General features: G+C 37.7%; 1 protein-coding gene and 1 pseudogene across 1 annotated transcript; one reads left to right on the forward strand and one right to left on the reverse strand.

The window, feature by feature from the left end:
* Positions 1-3391: 3391 nt before the first annotated feature.
* LOC145903261 (non-structural maintenance of chromosomes element 4 homolog A-like) lies at positions 3392-7994 on the reverse strand. The gene is given in 9 exon segments (XM_082991326.1): positions 3392-3574; positions 4113-4263; positions 4507-4712; positions 5571-5755; positions 6206-6336; positions 6665-6795; positions 7090-7226; positions 7419-7507; positions 7894-7994. Coding segments are annotated over 7 exon segments (981 nt in total). The 5' UTR covers positions 7502-7507; positions 7894-7994; the 3' UTR covers positions 3392-3574; positions 4113-4155.
* A 16024-nt stretch (positions 7995-24018) lies between these two features.
* On the forward strand, positions 24019-26674 carry LOC145903150 (uncharacterized; annotated as a pseudogene).
* The last annotated feature ends 576 nt before the right edge of the window (positions 26675-27250 follow it).

The raw sequence follows: 27250 nt of genomic DNA on the forward strand, positions 1-27250 counted from the left end.
ACCCACATGTTCATCTTCCGTGATTCTCCCTACCCACCATTGGATGCAAATAAACTGTGGATTGCAATCATCAACGGAGAGAGACCCGACTGTGATGAGATTGAAGAGTTGAAAGCAAGCTTGGGTGACGGTGACAGGGAAATCCTCACAACGATGGATGAAGAAATGAAACGATGTTGGGATCAGGATCCGAAGAGGAGACCTCCTATGAGAGAAGTTCGCGACCGATATCAACGCTTGTTAGACAAGCAAAACCCAGCTGACATCTTGCAACACGTGACAGATTCTGTGCGGCAAATGGATTTAAACGACCCTATCTCAACCAATCAGGGTCAACTCGTTCCGCTTCACCAGTTTTCTACGCTCACTGGAAAGTTTCATTCCTCAGAAGGTAAAAATGATTTTTGAAACATGTGATTAGTTGTTGATGTTTGTTGTAAGCAATGCACTACATTTGCTTCAGTGCTTTGTGGGTAATGTTGATTTTGTATGTTTGTATTAGCCGGAAACCCTGAAAGAAGCATTGACCTTCCTAGTACATCACGTGACAACCAACAAGGTCAATCACAACACGATGTATCTGAAGTACAAATGTCATCCCCTCAACAGCATGTAACTTCGTTGCCAAGACAACAAGGTACACGCTTTGCAGGAATTCCACTGATCTTCCTGTTGAGTCTGCAAGAGCAACATTGACTCTTGCTATAAGTAATCTTTATTCTATCTTGCAGTTAATTTAACAAATCTTTATTATATCTTGCAAATAATTCAACTGTTCATTTCGCCGGGCAACTTACATTGACATAGTGTCCAACTTAATAGCATAAGACCAGATTGTATTTTGCGAATATTGTTTTTTTCATTAGTGCTACCGTTTTAAGTAATGTTGCCTAACCAGTGCCTATAAAAACTTTCTGTCTCAAATGCGCCATCATGCGATGAATGAATTGTTACTTTTTTCACAGGTGACGCAACACATCTTACACTGGAGCAAGTGTTTCAACAGCGAGGTGAGTTGTTCAGTTTCGTTATTATTAAAATATTTCTCGGCATTTTTCCTCCGTCCCAAAATTGTCGCAAACGAAGTAGTTTTTTTGTCTGTAATCTCAAAAAAGCGAGCACTTTAACATGAACCCAGATACAGTTTTGTTGAAAAGTTCACTGGCATCACAGTAAGGGAATATCCCAGACATTTTATTTCTACAAACCCGGGGTAAAATAAATATATAGCCTGGCGAGGTTTGAACTCACAACCCTTTGCACAACACTGCAATGTTCTACCCGACAAAACCAGGGGTGTTCAACCTTTAGCTCAGCTAGCTCAAATACAACAAACTAGATTAAACCACGAGGCAAAGCAAAATTTGGGCATCAAATTATATCTAACTGCCTATATCGATGGTAAGCGTAATTTTAACTGTGCTTAATGCTAAAGCGTTGTAGGACAGCTTTATTGCGTTGCAAAGTTAAGACTGACTCCATGAGTCTACGCAACAGCAGCAAAAGAGAAACGCGTCGAAAAAGGCAATTAATCCGCTTCGTTTATATGCGGTAAAGTGAGCGCTACAATGCACACATACAGTAAAATGGGAATTACGTTCAGTCGATTCGAAACCACCTCGTGTCTTGGCATGCGAGAACATGCATTGTTTTCTCAAACGTATTTGTTTTAAAGCAACGCGTGAATAGTAGGATTTGTTGACAGTCGAATATATGTGATTACGTCATACAATATATTGCCATAACGAAACATTAATTTTAGATAGATTCCAAAACCAATCACTGCAAAATTAATAAAAGTTATTGTTTGTTTAGGTGAAACCAACGACAAAACACAACTGGTGGAAAAGTATTGCAAGCAGCTGAAGGATAGAAAATATATTGAAGCAAACTTTACGAAGCAGCAACTCTCTCGGTTGATTGAAGCTCAAATTAAAACGACGGCTAATGACTTGCGGGCATTCGCAAACAAAAACACAACTGAGAAGAGATTTCTTGAAGCCTTGTTGTTTTTCCAAATATCAACAGATTTCTATGCCAAGAATCCCAACCCCGAAATTGCAGCTAAAGGTTTAAAGGAATGTGCGAATGAATTAAAACACACAGACATAGCAATGATGGAAAGTGACGTCACAAGTACGCTCATTGTTGGTGATTACGTCATTCCTTTGATCAAAGTCATTCGCCAACAAATAGAGAACTTAGCAAACGTTGATGACAAACTACGCACTGTGTGTGTGGCCGGATGTATTCAAGCCGTCGAAGTGAGTCTTGGTTTAATCGACTCCTGGCAATTGGAGGAAGAAACCATCAATGAAGGGTTGGAACTGATGAGGAGAAAGTTTGGAGCAGATTCAGTAAAGTACAAAATACACGGACATCTCCTCAACAACCTTGGTGTTGTTTGCGCGAAAACTTCACGGTTTCGTGACGCAATCAAATATTACCGGGAAGCAATCCAAGCTTTTCGAATGGCCGAAGATTTCTGCACTGAAGAGGAAAGGGTGAAAGTGATTAAAACAAGTGAAAACAATCTGAAAATCAACGAACCAAAGTTGGCCAAACAGTGACTTGCGATATTGAAACAAATAGATGTTTAATATCCTACGAAATAATGACTTCAACTGACCTTGTGACGTCATAATGACCATTTATTTCACTTGGGGTTATGATTGATTATTGAAAATGTGTGAGAATTTTTTCTTTGTGTTTTCTACAATCTTCTGCAACTAACATTCAACCAATGCAATATTTGTAAACGGACGTAGAAATTTGTAGCACTGTTCAGTAACCGCTTGTCGTCCTATGTTGTCTTTCGCAACCCATCACCTCCCAGTGCGACTGAGTATGTGATTCTACAGCAGAGTGCGATTCTCGTGAGGAGTGTGACCTTCACATGACCCCAGACTCCATAACAACTTGATTTTGTCAGTCTTCATGCTTTTGAATTATTTGTATAAAGCTATTTTATGTTGTAGTCATTGTCGCCAAATAAAATGATTTGTTTTTGATATTTTAGTTCAATGTTTATTGCCAAACCATATTCTGAACCAGTCGATTCCATAATCTTCTCGAACATCTTTGAGAAAATCATCGCGATTTGTTTTCGAAAAATGGAAGGAATAGAAAGACTTTGTCACTCTACAGAAAATCTATGAGATTGCCGCTGCAACTATTATCACACCCATACAACTGTGCAATTCTGTAAAGCGTGCACTCCCCGAAGATTATCAGTTTCTGCCATACCAAACACAATATGTAAGTTTGGCTTCAAAAACTGCCACAACATTTAAGTGAAAGAGTTAAATTTTCATAAAGCATGCTTTCAAAAATTTTACTTTTGTTGAACAGGAAAAAGTTTATTTCGATAAAATCGCGTAGAAAAGTTGGCCCGAAGAGCAGTAATGACTTGTTTGCACAATTGTAGCATTTACAAGTAAAAAAATAATAAAAAAAACGAAAAAATAGAAACGTCACAAAAGCACACAGTGCAACATCCCCGAGTGGTACTTTCCCCTGTTGGAGAATGACGTAGAAGCGAACAAGTGGCGAAAGGGCAGCAGATATATCTGGTCTGACAAAAAAAGTTCTGTTGTCACACGAACCAACATTAGCAGTTTTCAGAAAACAGTCTCTCAATAATGTGATAATAAGATGTTATACATAACCTTGGGATGCCTTTCCTGTATGTCATCAGACCGTACAGGAGGCTACAAATCAGTGCTGTTTATTGTCCCATACAAATACAAGACTTATTTTAACTTTAAAGAATATTAGCTCCCTATGTAAGTCACAAGACCGTGCAAAGGTTATCGGGAATTAAACGGAACAGTCGGCGAGTGCATTATTGTAGACGACCTTGACAGCACGATTTTTTCTGGATTTAGTTACCATATAAAAACAGTGACAATGTCTACAATTAAAATGTTCCATTGGTTTTAAGAAATTAGTAGTTGTATTTGTAACCTGTAAGTTACACAACTATGTCCTAAAATCATGATATTGTCTACAACCAACACGGTTCAATGATTTAGGAAATAGTAGTGTATGTAATCGACAAATGAAAATAAAAATTAAAAGATTCATATTTAGAAGATAAAGTAGTAATTTACCAAAAACTTAATTTATTGCCAAGAAGAAATTCTCAACCCTTTCTCAATTTGTTCCGCCAATCACGCTGGGTGGTATGTAAGGGACTTTCCCTGCTAGTTGGTAAACCTCAACCAACTCCTTCCACTCATCCATTGAAATCGACACCATAATCTACAATGCAGGTCATACTTAGGTCACTTAACAGTTGCTCATTAGTTAGACTGAATTTTTTTAAGTTCTGTTTCTAAGGAAACTCGTTTGTAAATGGAAGACGGATAAACTAGTGTGCATTTTCAAAAGATCTAAAAGTGGTTAAATCTGATTTCTTCACGATGAAGAAAATATAAAGTGTGAATTTGCAAATGAACAACAAGATTAATATTTACGTTGTAGTCATTGTTACTTTCAAATCACCTGGTTACAAGGCTTCTGTGATTGTTTATCTGATTTCTTTTTTCCTTTTCCGTCAGATGTCGGTTCAACCACAGGAATCCCGTTGTCATTGAGAAAAATTCTCACCAGTCCATCTTTGACGAGGAAGGACAGATGAAAGAAGTTCTCGATCGTGTGACTGTATGAGTCAGGATTAACGACCAACTCAAAGTAATCTATCGGAGTTGCTGCACATAAAACGTGAATTTGTCTGATGATGTTAAAGATCAGTTGTAAGTATTGTCTTGGCAGTAGTGAAGTATAAAAAAACATGTTTGGCCACAATTTCTTGTGTCAACGATTTTCCAAACCAGTTATTCCAACTTTTTGATTTTTTACCAATCCCCTAATACAGTGATTTTCAACCAGTGTTCTGTGAAAGATCGTTAGGTGTTCTGCTAGAAATTTATTAGTTTCATTGACGTTCCGTGGAACACGGGTCGAAAATCACTTGTTTATCACAAAGGACGTAAACAGCATTTTTATGAAAGTAATGATCCACTATCACCAGTTAGAGTGTTCCGACGTGAATTGCTTTATTTATTGTTGTGTAACAAAAAGATTCGTTTTGTAATAATAAGAATGTAACTGTGTGAGCTGTTGTTGGTTAAGTACAATGCCACATCGGTACTTCCAACAGCAAGATGTTGAACATGATTATTTTAACAAAAAAGCGTTCCGTGGTTTAAAATGGTTAAAAAATACTGCCCTAATATCCATGTTTTTTTTCACATGCGATGGTTCTGGTAGGAAGGGCTTTGTTTTGCCTTATTTAAATCTCATTTGTAGTCATTATGTTATATGTAACAAGAGTAACAATCAAACTGTACAGATGTATATATATTAGCATAACGTTGTAACTGGTCTATTTGTTTGGCAACAGGCTTACAGGCCCTTAACCAAGAAACTTTAGTGGAAAGTGCTGGTATATGTTATGGAACACCAGATGGCATCATACAACAACCTAAGGCTACGATATTCCAACAGTAGCTGGCGGTGTCACAAGGGAGCAGAAAAAATTTTCTAAACACATCAAAAACACTTACGGTCGTCTGCATAAAATCCCCGAATAATTTTCAACACTCGTTCAATTTCTTCTGGTGTCGCCTCTTTTTGGTCGACTCGGAAGTTTGTTAAATGTTGTGGTTGGGTTTTCCCTGTTGTTTCATCGTCCGGCTTGCGCCTGGATCCGTGCGGTTTCTGTGTGGCATTGGGATCGAAAGTTCCCAATCTGAAAACAAAAGGTGCAAAAATTCTGTCATACTTTGTTTAAAATCTTACATTCATAATATGATATCAAAACAAGAAAACAAGTTATTAAAAGGTTGTAAATTATGTCAATAATGCAACTGTTTGAATTTGATAAACATTGGTGTCATGGTGTACCTTCATTACATATATTATAGCTGTTACTTGTGTGAATGTGCATTGAGCTTAGTTTAGTAAATTACATAAATCTATTCTTGCAATAAATCAACATTGCACTACCATAGTTGGAAGTTGCAAAATATGTACCAAAGTCAGTCGCTTGCATCAAAATTTATTCCTGTAATTTCCCTAATGTGTGTAATTATAACAAGTAATAACTACTAACATTTAAATGACAATAATCTGTTCTGGAACAAAAAGGTCAGTTGTGCTAATCACAAACCTGGACCCTATAATATGCACCGCAACTTACAACGGGTGGAGGGCTGGTACTATACTCTTGAAATAGGAGGTTGCAGTGTTCCCAACCATTTCCCATCCAGAATCTGGTATTGTCACATCATCAGGGTCATCCGCTGCCACTCTTCCCTCCATCATCGTGATCTTATCAGAAAAGTTTACAATTTATTTGATGTCCAGTTTAGAATTTATGTAATATTATAATACTAACATAGCTTGTTAGCTCATATATAGTGGAAAAACCAGTGTATCCACGAAAGCTGGTTCAAATGATAAAGTTAGCAAACAAGTTTAAATATATATAAGGGATTTGTTTAGCTTCTGTAAAAAGAAAGGACAGAAAGGAGATGAATAGTTTGATCGCTCAACAGCAATTTTGCATGAACGTTAGGTTGTGTAAATGTATACAGGAACTATGACATATGGCAAAAACATCTTAATATTGATGAAAGAGAATATGCAAATTACTCACTTATTTCTGCACAAACTCATCAGGTTGGAAAGCAATGAGGTCAGTTTGGAGAAGACTTGTTTTTTGTGCTCCGAGTGAAACGGCAAGCGACATGAAATGAGAATCGAGCGCCCCTTCTCGTGTTCCTTGCACTGAAAATATCACAACTATATTTAACACAAGTCAGGACTTATGTATGGTTTGGCAATATTGGTTGTGGTACAATTCCCACATACCAGTACATGCAAGAAAACCTGGAATTTAATAATCTCTTAAATAAATGCAAGCAATTTGCCACAATTATGAAAGACCTAAAAAAGTAAAAGCATGTGTTGTCATTTGTCAGTGAAAGATTTTGTACTAAACTAAGAAACTCTAGGTAAGAGTGATTTGGAAAAATTCTTGAGAAAATATCCTTGCAAAAACATATTTTGAATAAATTATACCATTTTGAAAAAGATCACTGGCTTTTTTTATGCTTTCGATCAATCCATTATTCTGAGGTTTCACGAGATCTTCTTTGTTTTGTTGCGTTTCTTCTATTAGTCTACGGTAATTTTTTCGGATCTGAATTTTTTCTTCTCTGCAGAGTGAAATGTTCATATTGACTTTTAAATGGGGCCAAATACAACATAAAATAATAACAGTATATTCACAGGTTAGAGCTTTGTGAATACAATATCAACAATTGTGTGCAAATATACAACAACCATCTTCCAAAATACCTCCATAAAAAAGTCACACGAGTAAACAAAGTTTAGTAGTTTAATTATACTTGGATTGTTGTGTTGAGGCGTAAGTTGGCTGCGATAGAACAGAGTCTCCGAAACAATCTTCAACGTCATCATCGGCTTCCATCGTAAACTGCTAATATAAAGTGTGACAGGTTGAAAGGAGAGTTGCAAGGCAGGCCAATTTTAGGGCTCCTCAAATTGGATTTAGTTTCCCCAAAAAATTATCATGTTGCTTCTAGCGACCAACTGTAAAATACAAAATAGCCCCCTACAAAGCCAATTCAATGGAAACTAAATCTTTTTTGTGGTTCATAGTTTGGGAACGACTGGTCTATTTTCTACCCAACAGATACCTCTTAGAAATTTTCAAAGGTTTGATGCACGAATGGATGCAACTTTAAACAAAATTATTCTACCACCCAAATGTGAATTTAAAGCAATCTATGAGGAATGATGCGAAATATAAATAATTACTCAAACAAAGTCTTACTACGTTTCCCACTGCACAAAACTTACCTGGTCTGTTGCTGATTTGAATAGTTGGTGACCGTCTATCTATGTAAGGGGCGAACCACACTATTTAAAAACTACAAAACAAATTCAGGAAACGAACTACCTTCACAAGAAAATGAAGTTAAGGTTTTAAAATGGTTTCAAAATTTCTTGAAGCTTTGTTGTTCTTCCAAATATCAGCAGATTTCTATGCCAAGAATCCCAACACCGAACTTGCAGCTAAAGGTTTAAAGGAATGTGCTTATGGATTCATAAACATAAACATGGAAATGGTGGAAAGTGACGTCACAAGCAAGCCCATTGTTGGTGATTACGTCATTCCTTCCATTAAGGATATTCTCCAACAAATAGAGAACTTAGCAAACGTTGATGACAAACTACGCACTGTGTGTGTGACCGGATGTATTCATGCCGTCCAACGGAGTCATAGTTTAATCCACTCCTGGCAATTGAAGGAAGAATTATAAACCATCAATGAAGGGTTGGAACTGATGAGGAAAAAGTTTGGAGCAGATTCTGTAAAGTACGAAATATACGGACACCTCCTCAACAACCTTGGTGTTGTTTGCGCGAAAACATCACGGTTTCGTGACGCAAGAAAATATTACCGGGAAGCAATCCAAGCTTTTCGAATGGCCGAAGATTTCTTCACTGAAGAGGAAATGGAGAAAGTGATTAAAACAAGTGAAGACAATCTGAAAATAAACGAAGCAAAGTTGGCCAATTAATGACTTTGTGATATTCAAACAAATGAAATTATGTTTGATATCGGCCAAAATATGGTCTTCAATTATGTTTGTGACGTCATGATGGCCATTTATGTCAGATGTATTTAGCTTTAAAATTCGTAAGAATATTTTCTTTGTGTTTTCTACAATCTTCTGCAACTATAACATTCAACCAATGCAATATTTGTAAACGGACGTAGATGTTTCTAGCACTGTCTAGTAACCGCGTGTCGTCCTATGTTGTCTTCGCAATCCATCACCTCCCAGTGTAACTGAGTATGCGATTCTACAGCAGAGTGCGATTCTCCTTGAGGAGTGTGACCTTCACATGACCCCAGACTGCATAACCACGTGTTTTTATCAGTTTTCACGATGTTTTCAATTCTTTGTATATAATTCATTTATGTTGTGGTCATTGGCGCCAAATTAAATGATTTGGTTTTGATATTTTTGTTCAATGTTGATCTGCAAATCATATTCTGTACCAGTTGCTTCTTAACTTTGCACACTTGCGAAAAGAGTTAAGTTTCAAAACATCCTTGCGCCCACGTGATTTCTTAAAATCACCATTAAATGTAGTAAATTTGTTAGTTAGAGTGTTTAAATAAAGCAAAAGTAGATTGCGAAAATATCATTTTTTGGCGGACATGCAAACACAATTGATTGGGGATCGGCGGCAATTTGAATTTCCATCATTTTGTTTAAATAATACATTCTGCTGCTGCCCTGATGAGACTTTTCAAAAGACTATCTGCAGCTCAAGTAATTAAAACTAATGCAATTACTGACAACGTTAACTACAGTTGTGTGATGTTTATAGTTGGTTTTAGAAAGGATATAACCAGTCTTCTCAACTAGGAGTAAACATCGGATTTAAATGTTTTGGTGAAACGTTTGTTCAGTGTAAGATCATCGGATTTCTAAGTAAATAACTTTGTTTATTGACATCATTCCTATGAACGCAAACCAACATTTCGCTTTCTTCTCATCCACTAACTTAGTTTATAATGTTCGCAAGCTCTCTGCTGTCACCTACCGAATTTAAAGAAAACTCTTTCTACGGACGGACTCACGCGAAACACTTTTTTGTGGACGAAGCCGTCACTTTCGAGAAGCCAACGCATCACGTCATACAACTGGTGACGTATATAAAAGAATTTTATGCGCTCTGTATGGAAACGGCACTAATTGTGTTAAAAAGTTCAAAATGGTCAAAGGGGAACGATTTTTTCATGAAAATTATGCTGCATATTTCTAATCTCATCCTTTGGTCGTTATAAGTTTTATTGTATACTAAACCCATGTACGAGATACGTTTTATATCGCGCCTCTATACCACATATCTGCGTCATTTGAACATTAGCCCTCAGAACATCATAAACCATAGATTGTTTTGCAAATATATTAGAACTCTGACATAAGATGACGGATTTAAATGTTATATTTGGTCCGGATTTAACTGAATATTTTCTGTGCAAACGGCAAGAATTGTATTAAAAATTTCAAAATGGTCAGATTTGGAAAAGTTTCTTGAGACTTTTGTCCCTTGCTACAGCAGCAGCCTTTGCTTTCCGCAAATATTCGACACTCGAGGGTTAAGAGTGTAGAAAAATTCATCAGCTGCGTCGTGTTCGTGTGCGTCATTCTTCTCTGTATTGTTGCAATCAAAATTGAACGATCGGAAGTTAAGAAAACTTGGTTCGATACAATGGCGGAGGTGGTTGGAAGCACTTTTTGCTTTACTGCACGAATATTAGATGTGAATTTAAACTGATATATTTATGTCAACAAGTTTATATCATTACAGACATACAACTCATAATATTCATACTGATCCTCGCCGATTTCTCTTGCTGGATTTTTCACTTTCGATCTTGGCGATCATTTAATAACAGCGCCCACAACCCCTTACTCTACTCAAACTTCATCGTAAATTTTCACAAAAGGCTGTGACAATAATTTGTTTACAAATTTTCACAAAGCAATGCAGAGTGCTACATCAATGTGTGTTACTAAAACTATGGGTGCAAGTAAAAGCACACGAGAAATGAAATAGCGATGAAGTAAGCTCACTTTTTTTAGACAAATGTTAAATTGGCTCTATGCTGCGATGAAGCGGTATGTCTCAATTTGATCAGGTTGCTACTTGTAGGCGCAAGAGATTTTCATTGTAAGGAATCTTGATTTCGAAATAATTATTTCGTGGGCGGGTGATTGACAGCATTGGTCAAGAGCCCGACCCATATACCAAAATGAAAACCTGATCGGGATTCGTGCCCAGGATATCCTGGGTTCAAATCCCGGTGTGGTCCAAAAAAGAAATATGTGAGTGTTACATAACGTAGGTACATTGAAGTTTGCCTTATATTCGAGGAGAATTGAAAGCGCTAAAAAGTAATATCACCACACTGTCTTGTTGGCTGCGAGTTATCTTAGCAATTTAAACGAACCCTGTTTCTTGTTTATCTAAAGTGCATTTTTTGTTGATACTTTTAGCTAACTGAATATTTTTAGTTTATAGACAGCTGTCACCTCATGTTTAAAACATCGGAAAGTTCATACAACAATGTGTTTGGTTGTGACCAGACAAGCACCTATCAGTTTCCTAATTCAACTGAGAAGAAATAGTCGGTATGATGTAACAGTGCAATGTGAACACTACACAGCAGAATCAATTCTCGAAATGGGATTTTGGGCAGCAAGAAGAACGTCTTATTAAGCAGGGGAGCTAACCGCATTGTAAAACACTTACTCCACTAGAGACAAATTATTTTCCGCAACTATCTTTCATCAAGCTTGCAAAATATGAATTAAATGCGCGCAAGGTTTTTGACCACATTTGAGGCGGAAGATTAAAGCAGTTCGGCCCGTTGAGAACTTGCAGAGCTTGACTTGGCCCACGATGATGAAAGGTTGCTGATCCCTGATTTAACAAAACATTCACACAACAATCAACTATATTGGTTTGTGGGAGTCTTGAATACAACTCCAGATGTAAATAATTCTATTTTTGTGCATTTGTTGTTACAATTCTGTTCTATTTTAATTAATCTAATTTTGTTATTCGGTCTTTGAGGACACAGCGCAAAATAGTTTGCATCCTGAAAATTGATTTGTTTGTAATCCAACAAAATCAAGCAAGAAATTATCGTACTTTCCTGTACTTTACAAGTTAAATGTAATAGTAACTGTGATTTACACTTGAAAACAAAACCAATTGAAACGGAATTGAGCAACTGTCAAAGAGTAGATCAATTAAGCAGAAATCTATACGACAGAGAAATCCATCTAATTGCGGTACCAAAATCTTCGGGGTTGAACATGATTATTCACAGTTACTTCAAAGGCTCAGCAAAGATAGCGGAATGGGTGTTGTACCGCAACCAAGCTAAATGTCATCTGTCGGAACATTGTCTGTGGAATATTTACCTCCATTCAGACAAAAGTGTGATTGCAATAAAATTTTGTTTCTTCTATGTCCAAGTTCTTTAAACAGGGGAGATTATTTTAATGAGGGGTGATTTCGAGCAGCTGGGGAGCGAATTGCTTTCAGGGAAGTAATTTTTCGATCTCTTTCATTGTTCGTCACTTTTAATGTATACTAAGCCCCTTGTACACCAATTACATGTACCGATGTATATATAATGGTGCTAATATATCATCGGCCGGATAGGATGACGTTAAGGAACTTTGCGCCTCTTCACCACATATCTGATCTGCATCATTTGAACATTATCCCTCACAGCATTATAAACAATAGATTGCAGCGAAAATGTATTAGTTACAACAAGAAACTACTATTCTGCAACAAGTGAAAATGTCTACTTTGACAAAGGTAATGTTGTGTGTTGTGAAGCAATCAATTACAAAATTAATTTTATAATTAACATTCATGCATCTACAGATGCGTGAGATTGATGCTGGTGAGATTATGTGCGACCCGAGGTCAGCTGTTGTCGGTGGTGGAAGTTTTGGAATGGTTTTTTTGGGTGAACACAAGTCACTGAACAAAGTTGCTGTGAAAATTCTGACTGAACAAGGTGGAGTAATAGACATGCGACTCATCAAGAACACGTAAGTGAATAAGTGTATGTAAGTAGCAAAGTAACCCGCAGGTGTTCACTGTAAATACAGGTAAGTTACCATTTGTAAGCTGGTCACATCCAGTTAGGTGACGTAATAAGTTGTTATACATGGAGGATGAGATATAAACATTTAACCAATGTATAGTGTGTAGTTTCCAGTTTACGGTCTTCACGTAATATACCAGCAATTAATATTGATTGCAGCATTCTGAACGAATTTGGGAAACTTCAAACCGCCCAATGTGAAAACGTGGTCAGAATATATGTCCTGTAGCATGGGTTTGGTAACAGAGTATTGTGCTGGCGGAAATCTACGACAACTACTCCTAGATCACAACCTCGACATCAAAATTCCTCTACGTCTTCGGATGCTCAAAGAAACCATGGATGCAGTCGTTTTCTTCCATGAGTTTCCAGAGAAACCTTTGGTTCACTATGACCTGAAACCCGAAAATATCCTTGTAACCCACGATCTCCATGCAAAGGTTGCCGACTTTGGTAGCGCTCGTTTGGCTGCAGTAACTGGTTCGACCACCATTCGGGCTCCAGTCGAAGGTGAAAAAATCCAATTCACTGCCGAATATACGGCACCAGAAAAGCTAGAAAACATCACAATGAAACCAAAGAAAGAACACGATGTTTATAGTACTGGAGTGATGACCCACATGTTCATCTTCCGTGAATCTCCCTACCCACCATTGGATGCAAACGAACTTCGGGTTGCAATCATCAACGGAACGAGACCCGACTGTGATGAGATTGAAGAGTTGAAAGCAAGCTTGGGTGACGGTGACAGGGAAATCCTCACAACGATGGATGAAGAAATGAAACGATGTTGGGATCAGGATCCGAAGAAGAGACCTCCTATGAGAGAAGTTCGCGACCGATATCAACGCTTGTTAGACAAACAAAACCCAGCTGACATCTTGCAACACGTGACAGATTCTGTGCGGCAAATGGATTTAAACGACCCTATCTCAACCAATCAGGGTCAACTCGTTCCGCTTCATCAGTTTTCTACGCTCACTGGAAAGTTTCATTCGTCGGAAGGTAAAAATGATTTTTGAAACATGGGATTAGTTGTTGATGTTTGTTGTGAGCAATGCACTACATTTGCTTCAGTCCTGTTTGGGTAACGTTGATTGTGTATGTTTGTATTAGCCGGAAACCCTGAAAGAACCAGTGACCTTCCCAGCACATCACGTGACAACCAACAAGGTCGATCACAACACGATGTATCTGAACAACAGATGTCATCCACTCAACAGCATGTAACTTCGTTGCTAAGACAACAAGGTACACGCTTTGTAGAAATTTCACTTATCTTCCTGTTAAGTCTGCAAGAACAACCTTAGCTCTTGCTACAATTAATCCTTATTACATCATGCAATCAATTCAACTCTTCATTTCGACGGACATTACAGTCACGACAATTTAGATAGCAATGTATATTTACAACTTACATTGACATAGTGTGCAACAAAATAGCTTAAGACCAGATTGTATGTTGGGTATATTGGTTTTTGTTAGTGCTACCATTTTAAGCAATGTTGCCGAACCAGTGGTTTGGGATGAAAACTTTCTGTCTCAAATGCGCCACCATGCGATTAATGAATTGTTGCTTTTTTTACAGGTGACGACACACATCTTACACTGGAGCAAGTGTTTCAACAGCAAGGTGAGTGGTTCAGTGTAATTATTATTAAAATATTTCCCAGGATTTTCCTCTGTCATAAAGTCGTCGCAAACAAAACATTTTTTGTCTGCAATCTCACAAAAAGCGAGCACTTTAACATGAATCCAGATACAGCTTTGTTTGAAATGTTCACTGGCATAACATCAAGGAAATATCCAAAACATTTTGTTCTGACAAAGCCGAAGTAAATTGAAAATAGGCAGGCGAGGTTTGAACTCACGACCCTTCGCACACCGTTGTACCGTTGTACAGTTCTACCCATTAAACCAGGGGTGCGCAACCTTTAGCTCAGCCAGGTCAAACACAACTAACCAGATTAAACCACTGTCAATTTCTTCCGCAAAATTATGGCAGCAAATTATCTTTAACTGCTTATAGTGATGGCAAGAAAAACTTTGCTTCATGCAAACTTACAGTAAAATGGGGACTGGGATCAGTGTGACCTGGTGTATGGACAATGTCAATAATGGTCATTATTATACAACAATGGACTTTTTAGCAACGCCTAAACGAGTGAACATTAATGCAAATTCGATTCGATTTGACTTCGTGTCTTGGCATGCAGGAACATGCATTGTTTCCCCAAACGTATTTGTTTTCAAAGCGTGAATATTAGGATTTGTTGACAGTGGAATATGTGTGATTAATTCTAATTTAATAATCTGTTCTTCTGACCCAATAAAAAACATAACTTTATTCACCGAAAAGAGATTATTAAACTACAATATGCCTGGCAGCAACAGAAACATTATATATGTTATTTGACACGTTATTTGCTGCACCTGATGAAGCGAGATCAATCTCGCGAAAGCTCGTGCGAATAAAGTTGTTCAACAGTCAGTCTCTTATAAAAGCAGTGCACAAGCAAGCTTATAATTATATATGTGATTACGTCATACAATATATTGCCATACCGAAACATTACTTTTAGATAGATTCCAAAACCAATCACTGCACAATTAATAAAAGTTATTGTTTGTTTAGGTGAAACCAACGACAAAACTCAACTGGTGGAAAAGTATTGCAAGCAGCTGAAGGATGGAAAATATATTGAAGCAAACTTTACGAAGCAGCAACTCTCTCGGTTGATTGAAGCTCGAATTAAAACCACGCCTGCAGATTTGCGGGTATTCGCAAAGAAAAACAGAACTGAGAAGAGATTTCTTAAAGCTTTGTTGTTCTTCCAAATATCAACAGATTTCCATGCCAAGAATCCCAACCCCGAACTAGCAGCTAAAGGTTTAAAGGAATGTGCTTATGGATTAAGAAACACAAACGAAGCAATGATGGAAAGTGACGTCACAAGCAAGCCCATTGTTGGTGATTACGTCATTCCTTTGATCAAATACATTCGCCAACAAATAGAGAACTTAGCAAACGTTGATGACAAACTACGCACTGTGTGTGTGGCCGGATGTATTCAAGCCGTCGAATTGAGTCTTTATTTAATCGACTCCTGGCAATTGGGGGAAGAAACCATCAATGAAGGGTTGGAACTGATGAGGAGAAAGTTTGGAGCAGATTCAGTAAAGCACAAAATATACGGACATCTCCTCAACAACCTTGGTGTTGTTTGCGGGAAAACATCACGGTTTCGTGACGCAATCAAATATTACCGGGAAGCAATCCAAGCTTTTCGAATGGCCGAAGATTTCTGCACTGAAGAGGAAAGAGTGAAAGTGATTAAAACAAGTGAAAACAATCTGAAATCAAACGAAGCTAAGTTGGCCAAACAGTGACTTGTGACTTTCAAACAAATGGAATTATGGTTAATATTGCCCAAAATGCAGTCCTCAATTGAGCTTGTGACGTCATATTGACCATTTATTTCAAATCTAGTGACGAATTATTATTGAAATGTGCAAGAATATTTTCTTTGTTTTTTCCTCAATCTTTTGCGACTAACTTTCAACCAATGCCATATTTGTAAACGGACGTAGAAACTTGTAGCACTGCCCAGTAACCGCGTGTCGTCCTGTGTTGTCTTTCGCAACCCATCACCTCCCAGTGTAACGGAGTATGCGATTCTACAGCAGAGTGCGTTCTCCGTGAGGAGTGCGACTTTCACATGACCCCGGACTTCATAACCACATGATTTTATCAGTTTCCACGCTATTTTGGTTTCTTTGTAAATAGTTCATTTATGATGTAGTCATTGGCGCCAAATTAAATGATTTTGTTTTGATATTTTTGTTCAATGTTGATCGGCAAACCATATTCTGTATCAGTTGCTTCTTAACTTTGCACACTTGTGAAAAGTTTTAATAGAACCTTGCGGGACCGTGACTTCACAAAATCACCGTTAAATGTGGGAAAAATGTTAGTCAGAGAATTTAATGAAGCAAAATCAGATTGCGAAAATACCATATATTGGCGGACTCGCAAACACAATTGATCCAGATCGGGGAAGATTTGAATTGCCTCCATTTTGTTTGAATGATACATTCGACTGCTGAACTGATGAGACTTGTCAAAAGACTATCTGCTCTCAAGTAATTAAAACTAATATCAATAGTGACAATGTTAACTACACTTTTTAGTCGGTTTTAGAAGGGATATGACCAGTCTTCTCAATTAGGAGTAAACATCGGATTTAAATGTTTTGGTGAAAGGTTTGTCCAGTGTAAGATCATCGGTTTTCTAAGTAAATAACTTTGTTTATTGACATCATTTCCTATCAACGCAAACCAACATTTCGCTTTGTTCTCATCAACTAACTTAGTTCATAACGTTCGCAAGCTCTCTGATGCCACCTACCGAATTAAAAAAAAGGTCTTTCTACAGCCGGACTCACGCGAAACACTTTTTTGTAGACGAAACCGTCACTTTCGAGAAGCCAACGCATCACGTCTCACAACTGGTGACGTATACAAAAGAATTTTATGCGCTCTGTATGGAAACGACACAAATTGTGTTAAAAAGTTCAAAACGGTCAGAGGGGATCGATTTTTTCATGAAAATTATGCTGCATATTTCTAATCTCATCCTTTGGTGGCTATAAGTTTTATTACATACTAAACCCATGTACGAGATACGTTTTATATCGCGCCTCTATACCACATATCTGCGTCATTTGAACATTAGCCCTCAGAACATCATAAACCATAGATTGTTTTGCAAATATATTAGAACTCTGACATAAGATGACGTATTTAAATGTAACATTTGGTCCGGATTTAACTGAATATTTTCTGTGGAAACGGCAAGAATTGTGTTAAAAATTTCAAAATGGTCAGATTTGGAAAAGTTTCTTGAGACTTTTGTCCCTTGCTATAGCAGCAGCCTTTGCCTTCCGCAAATATTCGACACTCGAGGGTTAAGAGTGTTGAAAAATTCATCAGCTGCGTCGTGTTCGTCATTCTTCTCGATATTGTTGCAATCAAAATTAAACGATCGGAAGTTAAGAAAACTTGGATTCGATACAATGGCAGAGATTTTCACAAAAGGCTGTGACAATAATTTGTTTACAAATTTTCACAAAGCAATGCAGAGTGCTATATCAATGTGTGTTACTAAAACTATGGGTGCAAGTAAAAGCACACGAGAAATGAAATAGCGAAGTCGAAAGCTCGCTTTTTTAGACAAATGTTAAATTGGCTCTATACTGTCCTGAAGCGGTATGTCTCAATTTGATCAGGTTGCTACTTGTTGGCGCAAGAGATTTTAATTGTAAGGAATCTTGATTTCGAAATAATTATTTCGTGGGCGGGTGATTGACAGCATTGGTCAAGAGCCCGACCCATATACCAAAATGAAAACCTGATCGGGATTCGTGCCCAGGATATCCAGGGTTCAAATCCCGGTGTGGCCCAAAAAAGAAATATGTGAGTGTTACATAACGTAGATACATTGAAGTTTGCCTTATATTCGAGCAGAATTGAAAGCGCTAAAAAGTAATATCACCACACTGTCTTGTTGGCTGCGAGTTATCTCAGCAATTTAAACGAACCCTGTTTCTTGTTTATCTAAAGTGCATTTTTTGTTGATACTTTTAGCTAACTGAATATTTTTAGTTTATAGACAGCTGTCACCTCATGTTTAAAACATCGGAAAGTTTATACAACAATGTGTTTGGTTGTGACCAGACAAGCACCTATCAGTTTCCTAATTCAACTGAGAAGAAATAGTCGCTATGATGTAACAGTGCAATGTGAACACTACACAGCAGAATCAATTCTCGAAATGGGATTTTGGGCAGCAAGAAGAACGTCTAATTAAGCAGGGGAGCTAACCGCATTGTAAAACACTTACTCCACTAGAGACAAATTATTTTCCGCAACTATCTTTCATCAAGCTTGCAAAATATGAATTAAATGCGCGCACGGTTTTAACCACATTTGAGGCGGAAGATTAAAGCAGTTCGGCCCGTTGAGAACTTGTAGAGCTTGACTTGGCCCACGATGATGAAAGGTTGCTGATCCCTGATTTAATAAAACATTCACAAAACAATCAGCTATATTGGTTTGTGGGAGTCTTGAATACAACTCCAGATGTAAATAATTCTATTTTTGTGCATTTGTTGTTACAATTCTGTTCTATTTTAATTAATCTAATTTTGTTATTCGGTCTTTGCGGACACAGCGCAAAATAGTTTGCATCCTGAAAATTGATTTGTTTGTAATCCAACCAAATCAAGCAAGAAATTATCGTACTTTCCTGTACTTTACAGGTTAAATGTAATAGCAACTGTGATTTACACTTGAAAACAAAAACCAATTGAAATGGAATTGAGCAACTGTCAAAGAGTAGATCAATTAAGCAGAAATCTATACGACAGAGAAATCCATCTAATTGCGGTACCAAAATCTTCGGGGTTGAACATGATTATTCACAGTTACTTCAAAGGCTCAGCAAAGATAGCGGAATGGGTGTTGTACCGCAACCAAGCTAAATGTCATCTGTCGGAACATAGTCTGTGGAATATTTACCTCCATTCAGACAAGTGTGATTGCAATAAAATTTTGTTTCTTCTATGTCCGAGTTCTTTAAACAGGGGAGATTATCTTAATGAGGGGTGATTTCGAGCAGCTGGGGAGCGAATTGCTTTCAGGGGAGTAATTTTTCGATCTCTTTCATTGTTCGTCACTTTTAATGTATACTAAGCCCCTGTACACCAATTACATGTACCGATGTATATATAATGGTGCTAATATATCATCGGCCGGATAGGATGACGTTAAGGAACTTTGCGCCTCTTCACCACACATCTGATCTGCGTCATTTGAACATTAGCCCTCAGAACATCATAAACCATAGATTGTTTTGCAAATATATTAGAACTCTGACATAAGATGACGTATTTAAATGTAACATTTGGTCCGGATTTAACTGAATATTTTCTGTGGAAACGGCAAGAATTGTGTTAAAAATTTCAAAATGTTTAGATTTGGAAAAGTTTCTTGAGACTTTTGTCCCTTGCTATAGCAGCAGCCTTTGCCTTCCGCAAATATTCGACACTCGAGGGTTAAGAGTGTAGAAAAATTCATCAGCTGCGTCGTGTTCGTGTGCGTCATTCTTCTCTGTATTGTTGCAATCAAAATTGAACGATCGGAAGTTAAGAAAACTTGGTTCGATACAATGGCGGAGATTTTCACAAAAGGCTGTGACAATAATTTGTTTACAAATTTTCACAAAGCAATGCAGAGTGCTATATCAATGTGTGTTACTAAAACTATGGGTGCAAGTAAAAGCACACGAGAAATGAAATAGCGAAGTCGAAAGCTCGCTTTTTTAGACAAATGTTAAATTGGCTCTATACTGTCCTGAAGCGGTATGTCTCAATTTGATCAGGTTGCTACTTGTTGGCGCAAGAGATTTTAATTGTAAGGAATCTTGATTTCGAAATAATTATTTCGTGGGCGGGTGATTGACAGCATTGGTCAAGAGCCCGACCCATATACCAAAATGAAAACCTGATCGGGATTCGTGCCCAGGATATCCAGGGTTCAAATCCCGGTGTGGCCCAAAAAAGAAATATATGAGTGTTACATAACGTAGATACATTGAAGTTTGCCTTATATTCGAGCAGAATTGAAAGCGCTAAAAAGTAATATCACCACACTGTCTTGTTGGCTGCGAGTTATCTCAGCAATTTAAACGAACCCTGTTTCTTGTTTATCTAAAGTGCATTTTTTGTTGATACTTTTAGCTAACTGAATATTTTTAGTTTATAGACAGCTGTCACCTCATGTTTAAAACATCGGAAAGTTTATACAACAATGTGTTTGGTTGTGACCAGACAAGCACCTATCAGTTTCCTAATTCAACTGAGAAGAAATAGTCGCTATGATGTAACAGTGCAATGTGAACACTACACAGCAGAATCAATTCTCGAAATGGGATTTTGGGCAGCAAGAAGAACGTCTAATTAAGCAGGGGAGCTAACCGCATTGTAAAACACTTACTCCACTAGAGACAAATTATTTTCCGCAACTATCTTTCATCAAGCTTGCAAAATATGAATTAAATGCGCGCACGGTTTTAACCACATTTGAGGCGGAAGATTAAAGCAGTTCGGCCCGTTGAGAACTTGTAGAGCTTGACTTGGCCCACGATGATGAAAGGTTGCTGATCCCTGATTTAATAAAACATTCACAAAACAATCAGCTATATTGGTTTGTGGGAGTCTTGAATACAACTCCAGATGTAAATAATTCTATTTTTGTGCATTTGTTGTTACAATTCTGTTCTATTTTAATTAATCTAATTTTGTTATTCGGTCTTTGCGGACACAGCGCAAAATAGTTTGCATCCTGAAAATTGATTTGTTTGTAATCCAACCAAATCAAGCAAGAAATTATCGTACTTTCCTGTACTTTACAGGTTAAATGTAATAGCAACTGTGATTTACACTTGAAAACAAAAACCAATTGAAATGGAATTGAGCAACTGTCAAAGAGTAGATCAATTAAGCAGAAATCTATACGACAGAGAAATCCATCTAATTGCGGTACCAAAATCTTCGGGGTTGAACATGATTATTCACAGTTACTTCAAAGGCTCAGCAAAGATAGCGGAATGGGTGTTGTACCGCAACCAAGCTAAATGTCATCTGTCGGAACATAGTCTGTGGAATATTTACCTCCATTCAGACAAGTGTGATTGCAATAAAATTTTGTTTCTTCTATGTCCGAGTTCTTTAAACAGGGGAGATTATCTTAATGAGGGGTGATTTCGAGCAGCTGGGGAGCGAATTGCTTTCAGGGGAGTAATTTTTCGATCTCTTTCATTGTTCGTCACTTTTAATGTATACTAAGCCCCTGTACACCAATTACATGTACCGATGTATATATAATGGTGCTAATATATCATCGGCCGGATAGGATGACGTTAAGGAACTTTGCGCCTCTTCACCACACATCTGATCTGCGTCATTTGAACATTAGCCCTCAGAACATCATAAACCATAGATTGTTTTGCAAATATATTAGAACTCTGACATAAGATGACGTATTTAAATGTAACATTTGGTCCGGATTTAACTGAATATTTTCTGTGGAAACGGCAAGAATTGTGTTAAAAATTTCAAAATGTTTAGATTTGGAAAAGTTTCTTGAGACTTTTGTCCCTTGCTATAGCAGCAGCCTTTGCCTTCCGCAAATATTCGACACTCGAGGGTTAAGAGTGTAGAAAAATTCATCAGCTGCGTCGTGTTCGTGTGCGTCATTCTTCTCTGTATTGTTGCAATCAAAATTGAACGATCGGAAGTTAAGAAAACTTGGTTCGATACAATGGCGGAGATTTTCACAAAAGGCTGTGACAATAATTTGTTTACAAATTTTCACAAAGCAATGCAGAGTGCTATATCAATGTGTGTTACTAAAACTATGGGTGCAAGTAAAAGCACACGAGAAATGAAATAGCGAAGTCGAAAGCTCGCTTTTTTAGACAAATGTTAAATTGGCTCTATACTGTCCTGAAGCGGTATGTCTCAATTTGATCAGGTTGCTACTTGTTGGCGCAAGAGATTTTAATTGTAAGGAATCTTGATTTCGAAATAATTATTTCGTGGGCGGGTGATTGACAGCATTGGTCAAGAGCCCGACCCATATACCAAAATGAAAACCTGATCGGGATTCGTGCCCAGGATATCCAGGGTTCAAATCCCGGTGTGGCCCAAAAAAGAAATATATGAGTGTTACATAACGTAGATACATTGAAGTTTGCCTTATATTCGAGCAGAATTGAAAGCGCTAAAAAGTAATATCACCACACTGTCTTGTTGGCTGCGAGTTATCTCAGCAATTTAAACGAACCCTGTTTCTTGTTTATCTAAAGTGCATTTTTTGTTGATACTTTTAGCTAACTGAATATTTTTAGTTTATAGACAGCTGTCACCTCATGTTTAAAACATCGGAAAGTTTATACAACAATGTGTTTGGTTGTGACCAGACAAGCACCTATCAGTTTCCTAATTCAACTGAGAAGAAATAGTCGCTATGATGTAACAGTGCAATGTGAACACTACACAGCAGAATCAATTCTCGAAATGGGATTTTGGGCAGCAAGAAGAACGTCTAATTAAGCAGGGGAGCTAACCGCATTGTAAAACACTTACTCCACTAGAGACAAATTATTTTCCGCAACTATCTTTCATCAAGCTTGCAAAATATGAATTAAATGCGCGCACGGTTTTAACCACATTTGAGGCGGAAGATTAAAGCAGTTCGGCCCGTTGAGAACTTGTAGAGCTTGACTTGGCCCACGATGATGAAAGGTTGCTGATCCCTGATTTAATAAAACATTCACAAAACAATCAGCTATATTGGTTTGTGGGAGTCTTGAATACAACTCCAGATGTAAATAATTCTATTTTTGTGCATTTGTTGTTACAATTCTGTTCTATTTTAATTAATCTAATTTTGTTATTCGGTCTTTGCGGACACAGCGCAAAATAGTTTGCATCCTGAAAATTGATTTGTTTGTAATCCAACCAAATCAAGCAAGAAATTATCGTACTTTCCTGTACTTTACAGGTTAAATGTAATAGCAACTGTGATTTACACTTGAAAACAAAAACCAATTGAAATGGAATTGAGCAACTGTCAAAGAGTAGATCAATTAAGCAGAAATCTATACGACAGAGAAATCCATCTAATTGCGGTACCAAAATCTTCGGGGTTGAACATGATTATTCACAGTTACTTCAAAGGCTCAGCAAAGATAGCGGAATGGGTGTTGTACCGCAACCAAGCTAAATGTCATCTGTCGGAACATAGTCTGTGGAATATTTACCTCCATTCAGACAAGTGTGATTGCAATAAAATTTTGTTTCTTCTATGTCCGAGTTCTTTAAACAGGGGAGATTATCTTAATGAGGGGTGATTTCGAGCAGCTGGGGAGCGAATTGCTTTCAGGGGAGTAATTTTTCGATCTCTTTCATTGTTCGTCACTTTTAATGTATACTAAGCCCCTGTACACCAATTACATGTACCGATGTATATATAATGGTGCTAATATATCATCGGCCGGATAGGATGACGTTAAGGAACTTTGCGCCTCTTCACCACACATCTGATCTGCATCATTTGAACATTATCCCTCACAGCATTATAAACAATAGATTGCAGCGAAAATGTATTAGTTACAACAAGAAACTACTATTCTGCAACAAGTGAAAATGTCTACTTTGACAAAGGTAATGTTGTGTGTTGTAACCCACGATCTCCATGCAAAGGTTGCCGACTTTGGTAGCGCTCGTTTGGCCGCAGTAACTGGTTCGACCACCATTCGGGCTCCAGCCGAAGGTGAAAAAATCCAATTCACTGCCGAATATACGGCACCAGAAAAGCTAGCAAATATCACAATGAAGCCAAAGAAAGAACACGATGTTTATAGTACTGGAGTGATGACCCACATGTTCATCTTCCGTGAATCTCCCTACCCACCATTGGATGCAAATAAACTGTGGATTGCAATCATCAACGGAGAGAGACCCGACTGTGATGAGATTGAAGAGTTGAAAGCAAGCTTGAGTAACGGTGACAGGGAAATCCTCACAACGATGGATGAAGAAATGAAACGATGTTGGGATCAGGATCCGAAGAAGAGACCTCCTATGAGAGAAGTCCGCGACCGATATCAACGCTTGTTAGACAAGCAAAACCCAGCTGACATCTTGCAACACGTGGTAGATTCTCTGCGGCAAATGGATTTAAACGACCCTATCTCATCCAATCAGGGTCAACTTGTTCCGCTTCACCAGTTTTCTACGCTCACTGGAAAGTTTCATTCGTCGGAAGGTAATAATGATTTTTGAAACATGTGATTAGTTGTTGATGTTTGTTGTGAGCAATGCATTACATTTGCTTGATTCCTTTTATGTTAATGTTGATTTTGTATGTTTGTATTAGCCGGAAACCCTGAAAGAAGCAGTGACGTTCCTAGCACATCACGTGACAACCAACAAGGTCAATCACAACACGATGTGTCTGAAGTACAAATGCCATCCACTCAACAGCATGTAACTTCGTTGCCAAGACAACAAGGTACACGCTTTGCAGGAATTCCACTGATCTTCCTGTTGAGTCTGCAAGAGCAGCCTTGAATCTTGCCATTATTAATCTTTATTACCTTGTGCAATTAATTCAACTGTTCATTTCGATGAGCCTTGAAACCCCGACAATTCAAATTGCATTGTGTATTACATTGACATAGTGTGCAACAAAATAGCTTAAGACCAGAATGTATTTTGGGTATGTTGGTTTACATTTGTACTAACGTTTTAAGCAATATTGCCTAACCTGTGCTTTAGGATAAAAAAATTCTGTTGTGATAGCGCCATCATGCGGTTACTGTATTGTTGCTTTTTTCACAGGTGACGTCACACATCTTACACTGGAGCAAGTATTTCAACAGCAAGGTGGGTGGTTCTGTTTCATTACTATTGAAATATTTGCCAAATTTTTCCTCCGTCCCAAAATCGTCGCAAACCAAGCAGTTTTTGGTCTGTAATCTCACAAAAAGCGAGCACTTTAACATGAACCCAAATACAGGTTTCACAAAAGTACACTTGTATCACAGTAAGGCAATATCCGAGACCGTTATCCCCACAACGTCCGGGTATAAAAAAGTCCTGCAACCATTAGCTCAGCCAGGTCAAATACAATTAACTAGATTAAACCACGGTTAATTTCTGAAGCAAACTTTTGTCATCAAAATATATCTAACTGCTTATATCGATTGCAAAAGGAAGTTCAACATTGCTTAATGCACACTTAAAGTTAAATGGGGATTGAGATCAGTGTGACCTATTGTAAGGACAATGGCAATAATAGTCTTTGTAATACCATATACAACAATGGACTCATTACCATCTCCTAAAAGGGTGAAAACTAATGCAAACTCGATTCGATTTCACCTCGTGTCTTGTAATGCGAGAACATGCCTTGTTTCCCCAAACATATTTGTTTTAAAGCAACGCGTGAATATTAAGATTTGTTGACAGTCGAATATATGTGATTACGTCATACGATATATTGCCAATCACTGCACAATTAATGAAAGTTATTGTTTGTTTAGGTGAAACCAACGACAAAACTCAACTCGTGGAAAAGTATTGCAAGCAGCTGAAGGATGGAAAATATTTTGAAGCAAACTTTACGAAGCAGCAACTCTCTCGGTTGATTGAAGCTCGAATTAAAACCACGGCTGAAGTTTTGTGCAAATTCGCACAGAAAAACAGAACTGAGAAGAGATTTCTTGAGGCTTTGTTGTTCTTCCAAATATCAACAGATTTCCATGCCAAGAATTCCAACCCCGAATGTGCAGCTAAAGATTTAAAGGAATGTGCTTATGGATTAAGAGATACAAACAAAGCAATGATGGAAAGTGACGTCACAAGCAAGCCCATTGTTGGTGATTACGTCATTCCTTTGATCAAATACATTCGCCAACAAATAGAGAACTTAGCAAACGTTGATGACAAACTACGCACTGTGTGTGTGACCGGATGTATTCATGCCGTCGAATTGAGTCTTTATTTAATCGACTCCTTGCAATTGGAGGAAGAAACCATCAATGAAGGGTTGGAACTGATGAGGAGAAAGTTTGGAGCAGATTCAGTAAAGTACAAAGTATACGGACACCTCCTCAACAACCTTGGTGTTGTTTGCTGAAAAACTTCACGGTTTCGTGACGCAATCAAATATTTCCGGGAAGCAATCCAAGCTTTTCGAATGGCCGAAGATTTCAACACTGAAGAGGAAAGAGTGAAAGAGATTAAAATAAGTGAAAGCAATCTGAAATCAAACGAAGCACAGTTGGCCAAACAGTGACTTGTGATATTGAAACAAAAATATGTTTAATATCCTACGAAATAACGTCTTCAACTGAGCTTGTGACGTCATAATGAACATTTATTTCGCTTATAGTTATGATTTATTATTGAAAATGTGTAAGAATATTTTTCAGAATTTCTACAACCAACATTCAACCAATGCAATACTTGTAAACGGACGTAGAAATTTGTAGCACTGTCCAGTTACCGCGTGTTGTCGTATGTTGTCTTTTCGCAATCCATCGCCTCCCAGTACGATTCTACAGCAGAGTGCGATTCTCCGTGAGGAGTGTGACCTTCACATGACCCCAGACTCCATGACCATTTGATTTTATCAGTTTCCATGCTATTTTCAATTTTTGTATATAATTCATTTATGTTGTGGTCATTGGCGCCAATTAAAATGATTTGGTTTTGATATTTTTGTTCAATGTTGATCGCTAAACCATATTCTGTACCAGTTGCTTCTTAACTTTGCACACTTGCGAAACGTTAAGTTTCAAAACAACCTTGCGACCCCGTGATTTCACAAAATCATCGTTAAATTGTAGTAAAAATGTCAGTCAAAGAATTT

Source organism: Ascidia mentula, chromosome 5 (genome assembly GCF_947561715.1).
Source record: "Ascidia mentula chromosome 5, kaAscMent1.1, whole genome shotgun sequence".
In the NCBI taxonomy this organism is placed as follows: Eukaryota; Metazoa; Chordata; class Ascidiacea; order Phlebobranchia; family Ascidiidae; genus Ascidia; species Ascidia mentula.